Here is a 13247-nt window from a genome sequence, read left to right on the forward strand (position 1 = left end):
TTTTCTTTTCCCCAGTTCCTGCCTTCATACTAGGAGACTTTAACATACATACTGATACTCTCTCAAATGCCCCAACCTCCTAATTCTTCAATTTACTCATTTGCCAGGGCTTACACCTCTATCTTACCACAGCTATATAAAACGATGGTCATACTTTGATCTTATCATCACATACAAGTGCATACACATGTATCCATGTTTGTGGCCTCTCAGATTCCTTTATCTGATTATCATCTGTTACCATTTCTTCTCTCCCTCTACTTTGCAAGGCCAGACCCCGTTCTCCATCATCACCTTAGTTCTTTCACAGACTGTCATCCTTGCACTGGCTACATTCTTTTCCCTTTCCTGTCTTGACCCCTTGGTGAACCAGTTCAGTTCTACACTGTCCTCTTCTCTCAATCCCCTTTCCTTCTTATTCCATTGAAGATCTTGCCTTTTCAAACTCCAGCAGCCTTAGATCACTCCCACTACCCTCAGCAATTGCTCCTACTCTCATATTGCTGAATGAAGCTGGAGAAAAATGACAAACCCATGTTGATGGTGCACTACAAGTTTATGTTATATGATAACCAACTGGGCTCTTACTTCATCAAGGCAATCCTTTTATACTTCACTAATCAAGTCACCATCTAACTCCCCCAGCAGCTTTTTCAAACGTTTTCATTCCTCTTCAGATTCCCCACATCTTCCCTGCCCCTACCCTTTCAGTTGGAGAACCTTGCCTCATTTCACTGAAAATATTGAGGCCATCCCTCTTCTCCCCTGTTCCTCATCTCACATCACTCAGAAACCTTCTGCCAATATCTCTTTTATCACTCATCTCTCACAAACAGGTAGCCTCTCTCCTTGCCAAGGCAAACCCATCGATGTGCACAAGGCATCCCATTCCATCCCATTTTCTCTAGCAGATTGCCCCATATATCATTCCCACTCACTTATCTTCAATCCCTCCGTGTCTACTGGCTGCTTCCCTACTATTTACAAATATGCCAGTCTTCTCCATTCTCAAAAAATCCATCTAGTTTCCAATCTCTAACTACCTATAAGATATCTAAAAGAGAAATTAAGCTCAGCATGTCCAAATTAAACTCATTATCATTTCCTCCTCTCATCCTCCCCGCTTCCTAACTTCCCTATTACCATCCAGGGTACCACCATTCTCCCACGCCACCACGATTGCAATGTAGGTTTCATCCTTGACTCCTTTCTCTTTGTTACTACCTCCTGCCCTCCCCCATATCCCACTAGCTGTCAAGTCTTACCCTTTCTACCTTTGTTACATTTCTTCTTTTGACACTGCTATCTCCCTGGTGTAGGGCCTCATCTCCTCACTCCTGGACTATTGCAGTTGTGTTCTACTTGGTCTCCCTGCCTCTTCTCTCCCCACACCAATAAATCCTCCCCTCAACTATGAAATTAATATTCCTAAAGACAGGTCTGAAAATATCACTTCCCCTCCCCATTCAATAAATACCAGTGGCTCTTTATTACCTCTACGATAAAATATAAAATGCTATATTTGACTCTTAAAGTCCTTCCTAACTTGGCCTCTTCCTTTTTTTCCAATTTTTTTTAATATCTTACTCTTTTTTTACATGCTCTGTGATCCTCAGAATTAGGGTTAGTCCTGGCTCCTTACAATAGAGTGTCTTATTTCCAGTGAGTACTTAATGAATGTTAGCTGAATTGAATTGACTCCAAGGTTATTTTTCAGAGAACCTCATTTTCCTGAGGTTGCTACAGCTAAGGAGTGTTTGTGGTATATGCTGGGAGTAAGGCCATTGTCCCTCCCAGAAGTCTCCTTGACGTGTCTCAAACAAGACACTCCATCTTTGAGCTAGACTAATGGCTCCTCGGCTCTACGTCATGGCTTCCCTGCCTTCTTTCAAGTTTCAGATTAAGTTTCTCCTGCTACAAGAAGCCTTTCTGATCCCTCTTAATGCCAGTGCCTTCCCTCTGAGACTCTCCAATTTATCCAACCTATAGCTTGTTTGTAGGTAGTTACATAACCTTACTCCTAAAGTCTACTGGTATGGGACTGTCTTCTCATTGGTGGAGATAAATGAATGCCTTGCCATGTGTGAGGGTGAGTCAGGGTGAAGTTGGCCAAAGAAGAGCAAATAGAGAGCTTCAGTCTTCTCAGATTTTCCTTGAGTCTTCTCCACTCTGCACCTCATGAAGAGTAAGACATTCATCTCCACCAGTGAGGAGACAGTCCTATTCCAATGGGCTTTGGAACTGGGCTTACAGTTTACATGTTGGCCCCATTAGACTGTGAGCTCTCTGAGGGGAGATACTGATTTTTTGCCTTTTTTTTTTTTTTGTATCCCTGGCAGTTAGCACAGTGCCTGTCTCATAGTAGATACTTAACAAATTCAAATTGATTGACTGATAATAGCCGGGTTATATAATCTGACTTTAGATGTGCATGAGGCCAATGCTAGACAATCTTATCAGGCCGAAAAGAAAAAAAAAAGGACAAATCTACCAGCCTTAGGAACCACCTCTTCCATGAAGCTTTTCCTGATTCCTCCCCCCAAGCTGAAAGTAAACTCTCCCTCTTCAGATTTCTTTTTTTGAAGTTTCTTTATGGAGACTTTTTCTTTGCCCTTAATCCCATTCTACCCTGTATCATACTTAGTTGTGTATTTCTTATCCTTCCTATTAGACAGTAGACTCTCTGAGGACAAGAATGATGTAATTTTCCATCTTTATATGCCTACCACCCACGTCTTGAACACAGTAGGTGCTTAAATTAATCAAAGTTTGTTTAATTGAATTATATCAAACAGGTCATTCAAGTGGCAAAGGGATAATAAAAATCTGGTAATAAAAAAGTGATAAGAAAAAGCAACTGAGAGTTGTTTGTGGCCTTTCCTCACATCCTTGAGCTCAGGACTTCCTCAAGCTCCCCTACAGCCTCTAAGATTTTAGTGTCATCCATACAAATGAGCAAGTTGCTTGCCCACAGATCAGTGGTACCAAACAGAGGCTCTGGGCAGCAATCACAGGAATCTGTCAATCATCCCTGTAAACCTGTAATAACCAACCTGAGGTCTTTTTGTATGCTTCACTCTCAAATAACACTTCTCCCTTGACAGAAAAGCCAAGCTATATATGGTAGCAAGAAGTGACCTGGCAAGGGTAAACTGGTAAATATTTAACAACTGACTCTCCAGAAAAAGAAAAAAATGTACGCAAGACACATTTTTTAGTTTAATCTGTATCATTAACATTTTATCCATCACTTTCTTAAGTCTAAATAATCAACAAAAACAGCAAATCAAGCCCTAATTTGTAATAGGTGCTGATTTATGATAAATGCTCACACTGAAAATTTAATAATCAGCTTTCAAAAGCTCCAGCAGACCCCTGAGGAACCATCTCTCTCCCTATACATCTTACCTCTGGGGAACAAGATGGTCCTTTTTAGTAATTCTCTCCTCATTTCTAGTTGAGAGTTTTAAAGAAATTGACCTACCTCACTTAGTCCTTATCACCTCCTCTAGCTACCTGTATAAGGCAGGGGATAAAATTATTTTTAAAATAAAATCTAATTGGGAGACTAATAATAATAACAACATTTATATGATACTTTAAGATTTGCAAAGTGCTTTGCAAATATTATCTCATTTTATCCTCACAACCATCTTGGGAACTTGGTGCTGTTCTTATCCCCATTTTACAGATATAAAACTGAGACAGACAAAGGTCGAGTGAGTTACCCAAAGTCACATAGCTAATAAGTGTCTGAGGTCAAATTTGAACTCAAGCTTCTCCTGACTCCAAATCCTGCTCTCTATTTGCTATGTCACCTAAATGAAAATTTGATCAACAGGGAATGAATCCTAGAGAAGTCATTTATTTCCAAGTTGGGACCTGGCTATACTGAGCAGTGAGCGTAGGGACAAAACATCGCAATGGTGGTCTCTTGGGAGTAGCCACTAAGTCACTATGGAGACAATTAGGAGAATAAGGATCTTGTCCGTTCGAGGTTGAAATCCATCTAAGGCAACTCCAAGACTGCTACAAATGCAGACATCCACACAATCTATCCCTTTCATTGATATTTCACTTGGCTAATAGGATTGTTTCCCTGCCTGATGTGAGGGGTAAGGGGTGGAATAGGAGGAGTAGGACATGATCCAGGGAATTATCAAGCACCACATTTGCACACTACCCTATTTGTACCCCACCCCCAACTAGGGTGGGTTTTATACCATAGGGGAACCCTGCATCAATGCTAAAAGGATCCGTATCCCATCAATGCTAAAGGGTCACTATTCCAGTTTAGTCAGAATGGCCCAGAACATTTGGGTCCGTATAGCCACGAAAAAGGACCAGACTGCAGGGCAGGTGAGCACCTGCTAGTTTCCTGAGTGGAAGAGGAGACCAGGAGAACCAGGAGAACCAGGAGCCTGGGCTGACTTGGGAGAGAATGAGAGTACCCTCCGTGGTCGGGAGAAGCAGGAAAGAAACTTTCCCCTTTCCCAAGAGGATGGGGACAGTAAAAAAGGGCAGGAGCACAGCTGTTCTCAGCAGGAGATTCAATAACCACGAGGTAAATTCCATTAGCCTCGAGTATCCCAGGAGGTAATTCCCAGCCCTTTTTCACACGTAATCTAGGGTACACCTGCTCAGTGTATCCTGTGGCTGTCACAGATCAGCAGGTAGGAACAGGAAAAGTCCCTGTCACCATAGGTCATAAGTGGGGCCAAGAACCCACATGGACTTCTCCCTTCTCAGGTTACCCTTACTGTCTCTTCCACAAAATGTATTTCTCAGCATCTATGAGTTTCAGTCTCCCCTCCTCAACTATACTGTAAACTCTCAGAGGGCAGAGGCCATATCTTTTATATCTCTTATATTCATTCCCACCGCACTGGCCACAGTATGTCACAGGTGTTTAACAAATGCTTGCTAGGAGCAGCTAGGTAGAGCAGTGAATAGAGCACAGTCCCTGGAATCAGGAAGACCTGAGTTCAAATCCAGCCTCGGATGCTTACTAGCTGTGTGACCCTGGACAAGTCACTTAATCCCAATTGCCTCAAAAAACAAAACAAACAAACAAAAAACAACCAGAAAATGAAATAAAACAAATACTTGCTAACTTTAATAAAATGTCCCTTAATGATAATGGTTCACATGAAGGCATCACCTATTGGGACCACATGTTCTCACTGGTGAGCTTTCACCTTGCCCTGATCCATGCCTTGAAGTCTCTTCCCAGACATATCCATGCCCTGCCTTTGCTCTTGAAGACCTCAACCCCTCCCCAGTCCAAGTATGTGTTAGCTTCCCCTATTAGAAAGTAAGCTCCTTAAGGAAAAGGACTGCTTCTTCCTTCCTTCATTCATTTATATAACCGCTTAAAGTATGCAAACTACAGTATCTCATTTGATCCTCACAACAACCCTGTGAGGAAGATGCTATTATTATTTCCATTTTACAAATGAGGAAACTGAGACTCAGAAAGGTAAGTGACTGGCCGAGGGCTAGAGAGGTAGTATCTACTATAGTATATTGGAAAGAGGACTGGCTCTAGAATCAGGCCTGAGTTCAAATTCCACTTCTGCCACTTACTAGCTTGGACAAGTCACAACCTCCCTGGGCCTCAGTTTCCCCATCTCTAAAATGAGGGAGCTATACTAGATGGCCTCTGAAGTGCCTTTCAGCTCTAGGTCTGAGTTTTCTATGATGTGGGATTTTAACTCGGCTCTTCTCCTATGCAAGCCCCGTATAATATCCACTATGCAAGCCACCTGGCTTCTTAAGACAACCACCATCCGATTACATCATGTTGGGTGCGGATATAGAAAGCAAAGAGGGATTTTTTGGAGCAGAAAACCAGTCCTGCACCCTGACCCTGAGGAATGGGTACATTATAGGGAAGGAAGGGACAAGGTCTGGGAGCTAGGTTACCTGTATCCTGTCTTCAGGAAGCTCTGTTTTCATGGCCAACATCTCCCTGGCATAGACATCTGGGTAGTGGGCTTCGTTGAATGCCTTTTCTAGCTCCTCCAATTGGTAGGATGTAAAGATCGTCCTGAGGGAGACAAAACTTACTGAAGATTATGGAAGCAGAGGAAACCATATCCGTTATCAGTAGTCAATTAGACTGATGACCCTTCCCCTTCAAATTACTCCTCCCTCCACCAAAGGAGCACCAAAACACTTTCAGCAACAATAATGATGATGATGATAACTAGAATTTATATAGCTTTTTAAGTCGGACTGACAGCTCTCCTCAGTCTTTCCCTTTCCCTCTACAAGGGAACACAAAAGCAACTTTAGTAATAACAATGATGATCCCTAGCTTTCATATAGCACTTTAAGTTAGGCTGATGACTTTCCCCAGCCCTTCCCCTCCCTCTTATCTCACACAAAGGAACATGAAAGCATGGTCAGCAATAATAATAATAATAATAATAGCTAGCATTTATATAGCACTTTAAGTTTTGCAACGTGCTTCACACATATTATCTCAATTAATCTCACAACAACCCTGTGAGGTGGGTGCTATTATTATCCCCATTTTATAGATAGGGAAACTGAAGCAGGCAGAAGTTAAATTACTTGCCCAGGGTCACCCAGTTAATAAATGTCAGAGGAAAGATTTGAATCCATGTTTTCCTGACTCCAGTTCCAGCACTCTATGTACTGTGCCACCCCTCCTCAGAGGAGGGTTGCCTTGACTAGGGTTGGGGTCATCCAGCACCCATCTGCTTCCAAGGGAGAAGCCGAGGCAGTGCAGCTTATAGTTCTGGATAGGTCCAAAATAGCCTGGACCTTATATTGAGGCACCACCATGAGGGATAAAGACTGAGCCTGTTCCATTCCTTCTACCCAGAAAGAAGTAATACGTAGAATTATATACACACAGAAAGGCATGCAAACAGTATAACTTCTTTAATTGGAACCAACATGTTCCTTCAGTGTAATGTGTTGCTTTGTTTGAGCCTGCCAATGACATTTCATTTAGAAGTCATTCTGTGTTTGATCTAGAAAGGGTATCTTTAAAGACATGTAGCAGAAAGAATTCCTAGATCCTATGGAAAGGTTTTTCAAGAAGTCCTCCACATATTGAGAAAGGTGAATGATCTATTGATTTCTAACCCCTTATGGATGTCATTCATTCATTCACTTCACAAGCATGAATCCCTCCAAAGCTCAGATATTCTTATATTCCTACTGTAGCTACAATCCAAGAAATATATCCTATAGAGTATCTCACCTACTATCTTCCCTCTTCTCTTTTCCCAGCCTATTTTACCTCAAGACTTCAACCCTACACCATTCTCTTCTTAACCTTCTCCTCTGCTTTCCCCTCACTGGGCTCCCTAAAATGTCAAATGGACAACACTCTACCACCAATTTCCCCAATACCTGAATCAGAAGGTACACTCCCCCCATATGCTTCATCTCCCCTCTTTTTCAAGACAAACCACCTTTTGGAATTTCCATCCAGAGCCTTCTACCACCCCAACCTCCAATCCTCTGCAGTATCCTCAAGCACTCATGGCACAGATGGGGCATATTGTGATCTCCCAGGGAAGCACTTCAACCTGCTTTTGCCTATCCAATGACAGGCCCAACCTCTTCCTTCTCCAGGTACTGATATCAAGACTGTTTCCAGGTGACATTTACCTGGATACTGTTCAGCAATGAAAACTGAAATCCAAGCTAGGCTTCAAATGCTGAAACTGTGTTAAAGACATTGTATAGTTGATCGCATTTGAATTCTATTGGGTCAACATAGATCTACTACAGGACTTCAAGAATACTTAGAATTCCTTATGTTCTTCTCTGTAAACAAGGAAATAACATCAACCAAAGTATCTCTCAAAAAGGAATCACAAATGTAATATCTTTCAATTCAATTCAATAAGCACTTATTAATGTATACCACATGCAAAACAGTGGACATCGGGCCAGGGATTGACTTAATATTGTTGGGGAATGGAGTCAAGAAGGAAAGGGAAAAAAATCAATTTATTATACAAAGTTCCTGGTTTGACCCTAAATCATTTTTCCTGTTCTCCTGGCTTTAAAATGCTTAAGTATGCAAAAAGTAAAGTATTTGGCATTTTTGAAAGTCTTTCACTTTCTATTCTGATTCTCTTCACTCTGGGCTGTTCATAACTGGAGGGTCTCGCCAATATAAATCACCTCAATCACAATTCCTTTTTGTAATTATTGAAATGGATAAGCACAGGTCACACCATCTGGCCAAGGTCAAAGAGAGGATCAGAGGTAGGTAGGACTATCCATGAACCTTAATTCCCAATCCACTTGGTTTTGGAGGCTGTTCTATTACATTCAAGTCTAGTCTCCACCAACACCAATCCCCATTCTTCCTTTAGTCTGCCCAGTCTATGGTGATCCTGACCCCAGAAGTGAACCCAAATCCTATGTTTATAGAATAGATCCTTGTCTCATTCACAATCTGATCCCAAACTAATCTGTAAAAGAATTCCGTTTGTGTGTTTAGAGGAATTGAAGAATCTTCTGGCATCTGAAGGGACCTGCATTGGTAGACTGTGGTCCCTTTCCCTGTATCTGGCTTTGATTACTCCCCATCCCTCCTCCCCCCACCCCTAGTTAAGAGAGGTGTGAACCTGGATTATCTCCAACAGATAAAGATCTAACTGCCGCCCATTTTCTTTTGTTGAACATCCCTAAATCAGAGAAGCCAGGGAAAAATCTACTTCAATTAATAAAAAATGAAAGTGTCAGCAATTAGCAATCCTTCCCAGTTCTCTAATCTCCTCTACCCCCAGGTCCCTACGCTTTTGAAATAACTTGCAGGAAGGGGGAGGGGGAGCAAGGGGGAAACCTTAACAAAAAACACAAAATTGAAGATCTCCAGTGATAGGGAACCCACTACCTTCTGAGGAGATCATTTTTGCACAGCTCCAACTGTTTAGTTTAATTTCAATGTTCATGAGTCTTTCAAAACATATGTAATGGGGACCTATCTCAGAGCTCATAATTTTAAAGCAGATTTCTTGGAATTTCTGTACTTTAAGACTAAGAAAAAGGGCACGAAAGACTCCCTAATGATCTCCCACAGGACTCTTGTTTTGATCTAGCTGGATCAAATATATGGGAAAGAAAGAGAGAAAGAGAGAGAGAAGGAAGGAAGGAAGGAAGGAAGGAAGGAAGGAAGGAAGGAAGGAAGGAAGGAAGGAAGGAAGGAAGGAGGAGGGAGGGAGGGAGGGAGAGAGGAAAGGAGGAAGGGAAGAAACTGTAATATAAAGAACATTATGGGGGCACCCAAGACCTTAAGGGGTAAACTGTTTTTGAAAATGTTAAGATACTGGGTTCAAGAGCTTGCAAAACATTGATGGCACTTATTCAATAATAGTTAGCTTTGACTGATCTAGGACCCTTACCTCCTTTATCCCTCTCATCCTAAAGAGATACAGGGGTGGGAATGGGGAGGGAGTGTTAGGTGAATAGGAACTTGGAGAAACTTATAATTCTGACAGAAAACAGGAGGGGACTGGATTAGGCAGATTCAGTAAATGGTTTGGGGCCGAAGGAGAAGCCACTTGAAAGGAGCCCGTATGGTCAATTTAGGGACAAACTCCAGGTTTACACTCATTCAAGGGTGTATTAAAGAGGGTTCAGTTTAGGAATAACTTTCTAAGAAGAAATAGGAATACCTTCTACACAGCAGAGAGGTAAGGGACTATTAGGACAAAATATTGTATATATCAGGTGGGTTTGTTTTGTTTTATTGTTTTCTTAATTTGTCCCAAGTGGGAATTAGTTTAGAGGAGGTGGTAGAGGGAAATGGTTGTGATATTAAGACAAAAGGCATCTATAAAATGAATTTTTAAAAAGAGAGAGATGGGAATAGATAGTAGAATTTCCAAAGGCGAAAGATCAGGGGACCGTAGGAAAGAGGTTAGAGATAGCATGAGAACGAAATCGAGTAGAAAGGAGAGAAAAGGATTGCTGGGATGAGGTGGAGAGGAAGAAAGAATGGAATTAGGAATCATCTAGAGATGTAACAAGCAGCGGGAAGACAGGAATGGTGCTAAAGGTAATAAAGAGAGTGGGGAAGGAGGGAGAAAGAGAGAATTAAGGTCGAAAGGAGATTGGGAGGATAGAGAAGGAACAGCAAGTGACCAGGAATGGTTGAAGGAAGAGATAGTCTGAGTCCTGGAAGACCGAAAGCTAGGATCCAGTCGCTTTACTGGTCCGGGGTAAGGAGAAAGCCCCTTCTATGGCGTGGCAGCCGGGAGGCAAAGGAACCAGCAGCAGTTGAAAGCGGGAGTGGATTTGGAGTGAGCAGAGGAACTGGTGCAGATGTGAGGAATATGCTGACGCACTGAAAACTAGGTGGCTGCTTTCCCCATTCCCACTTTGTCTAGGACCCGGCTTTCTGTCAATTTCGTTTGGGATTAAAAAGAAAAGGAAAACATGGGAAGGGAACAGTTTGCACCTCGGCCAGCAGCTCCTCGTCGCCCTGAATCTGACCCACACTCTTGAGGATCAGAACACCACGTTTCTCCCAACATCCCCAGACTGCTTCTCCTCTCCACTCACAGAGCCTTTGCCCAGGGAGCAAGGGTACAGATGTTGGGGCAGGGTTGAGGACAGACTAGGGACTGAGGGAAAAGAGCTAGAAGGTGGCTCCCATAGGGCTCTGACCTGAGTCATAATAGTAGGTGACTAGCGAATGAGTGGCCCTTACCTGTGTCGCCTCTTCTTCCGTTTCTTGGTCTGGTTTAAGGAAGATTTGGTCATTTTTCTGTCGCTGGAAGAAACATCTTCAGAATCTGAAAAGGGGAAGGAGGGACATGCGGCACTATGGGGAATCACGCCTCCTTGTTCTGGTTGAGTAGTGGTTGTTGGGTAGGGGTCAAACTTTGGGGCCCGAGGGCTACTGTCCCCTTTGGAATCACCACTATCCCTACCGCTGTCCCCACTACTGTCTGAGGGGTGCGCCACATCCTCCCGTTCTCGACGCAGATTATAAGAAAGATTTTTTTTGTAGATTTGGTTGTGGTAGAAAAGGGACGGAAAGGAAGAAGCCCTAGGTGTCTTGAAAAGCTCGGAGGAGGGAGAGAGAGTGTCACTAGGGGAGTAAAGGGAAAAGCGGGGGTGAATGGGTAGGGAAAGAGGGCTTGTGCCCCGAGTCCCCGGGGAGATCCAGAGAACAGGAGGAGCGCCCTGGCTCTGTGTTCTCCTTCCCTCTTCAACACACACACACACACACACACACACACACACACACACACACACACACACGCAGGAAAGTTGGACCAAAAGAGTCAGGAACCGCTAGGAAGAAAACCTGGCTTGGACAGGTGGAAGAGGAGGGGAGAGAGCAGAGAACAGGAATGGGGGGAAATCAGGGCAAGAGGTTCACCCTCCCAGGGTCACCTCTACGGGGAGGTGCGTTGAAGGCCCGACATTTTGTGGCAGGAAAAAAAAAAAGAAAGAAAATGAAAAATAAGAGAGAAAAGAGACTGGAGGGGAGATTAGAAATGAATTCTGGGGATCTGCACCCCGTTTGTTGGCGGGGAGAGGAAGGAGAAGAACGGTAGGGGTGGGGAAGAGTAGCTGCGGCCAAGATCGGAGCAGAGCTGAGATGCATCACAGTCCAGGAGCCAGAAATGGCTCATTGAGAACAAATATATTAAATAAATTAATTCATTAAGATATGGGTTGTTATCGAGGGTTAGATGCTATTCCCATCCAAGGATTGGTTCGTTTGTTTGTAACTGATGGAGGATGAAAGGAGGTGACATATCTGGCCAGTTTTCGTTGGCTTTTATTTTTTTGAAAAGAGGAATTTTCGGTCATTTGAACTAACGACAACCAAAAAAAAGGGCAGGGTGCGATAGCGGGGAATAAGAACTTCGGACGCGGGCAGCCGGGGCTGGCAGCAGCGCAGGGGAGCCACGGATTCTAGCGAAGCCTGCTGCGGCTTGGGCTCCGCAGTCCCCGAAGTGGCCGCCGCCGGGCCGGCTCCCCTATCGGAAAACGAATAGGGCTCCCTTCCAGCTCAGCTCTCGTCCCAGGCCTGCCCGGCCCTCAGCGGCCGGGCTGCAGGGGACGTGGACGGGGAATGAACGGGGACTCCTGCGAGCTGCCCCAAGAGATCCGAGCTTCTCACGTGTCCTCCTACGGCCCCCCGAAACACACAACGGGCTCTGGCACCCAGCGCCCCCTCTCTTTCCCTGGCCCTGCAGCCTGAGACGCCCCTCAGGTTCTCAACGAAAGGCGGCGTCCCGGGCTGAGGGGGCCTATCCGGAGACCCCGAAAAATCGTGAAGCTGTTCCTATCGGCGGGCGGTTGGAGGGAAGCCAGACTGAGCCAGGGCAGACGGCCAGGGCGGGGGTCGGGTGGATTAAGGGTGGGAGATGACGGGCACCGGGATTCTTGGGATTCCCTGATGGAAGCGAGGGGTCTCTGTTCCCTCAGCTGTGGCCACTTTGTGGGCCACTAACTTTTTTTCTCCTATCTGTCCTGGGGAGGGACTCCAAGGACGGGGAACGGGCAGATCTCCCCGCTCTCCCCCTTCCCCCAGCCACCATCCATCCCTTCTTGCTCGACTCCTACCTGAGCTGGCCGTCTGGCTGGTATCCAGCTGCCCCGAGGCTCTGCCCAAGGGCTGCAGGTGGACATTCTGGGGGTCGGACAGGACTTCCAGGAAGGTGGGTTGCGTGTAGAAGCCTGGGAGCCCCCCTGTCCCCAGGAGCCCCATGCCCCCCACACCAGCCGGGCTGAGTACCGAGCGGGCAGTCAGCAGGTGCCCCGCAGGCAAGCTGTCCAGGGCGGCCCGCGGATGTGAGCTGGGTGGCTCCTTGTTCAAGCCCAGAATCTCCTGGATGCCGAAACCGGTGCACCTAGGCGGGTTTCCCCCCGAGTTACTCTTGGCCACAGTCTCGGCTTTAGGTTTGCTCAGCGCTTCCCCGGCTTTCCCTGTCATCTCCGGGTGCTTTGGAGGGGCAGAGCCCGAGCCGATTTTTCCTCCCCCCCCCCCCTCCTCTCTCCCCTCCTCTTGAAGTTGGTCCCAGGTGCCCCCTCTGGTGTCTAATGCTCTGGAGCCCCAAGGAGATTCCCCTTTTATCCAACCAGGCAGCAGCCCAAGTGGGGTCAGAGCTGAGCAGCCAATCACCAGGGCCAGGAGCGATTAGGAATTCCAAAAAATTCCTACAGGCTACAGGCGGCAGGCGGCACAGAGGGCCCCAGGGGCACCAGGACAGAGACCAAGAGGCCATCAG

The 13247-nt window shown here is 45.3% G+C and overlaps 1 protein-coding gene across 1 annotated transcript in view; it reads right to left on the reverse strand.

The window, feature by feature from the left end:
- The window catches only part of VSX2 (visual system homeobox 2), a 31214-nt gene extending 18262 nt beyond the window's left edge, over window positions 1-12952 (reverse strand). Inside the window, exons 1-3 of the mRNA XM_078151648.1 lie at window positions 12583-12952; window positions 10709-10793; window positions 5926-6049 (exon numbers count right to left, since the gene is read on the reverse strand). Coding sequence (XP_078007774.1) covers window positions 5926-6049; window positions 10709-10793; window positions 12583-12952 — 579 coding nt within the window. The remainder of the gene's footprint in view (window positions 1-5925; window positions 6050-10708; window positions 10794-12582) is intronic.
- Between the last annotated feature and the right edge of the window lie 295 nt (window positions 12953-13247).

Source organism: Phascolarctos cinereus, unplaced genomic scaffold (genome assembly GCF_003287225.1).
Source record: "Phascolarctos cinereus isolate Bilbo 61053 unplaced genomic scaffold, phaCin_HiC Scaffold_3;HRSCAF=262, whole genome shotgun sequence".
In the NCBI taxonomy this organism is placed as follows: Eukaryota; Metazoa; Chordata; class Mammalia; order Diprotodontia; family Phascolarctidae; genus Phascolarctos; species Phascolarctos cinereus.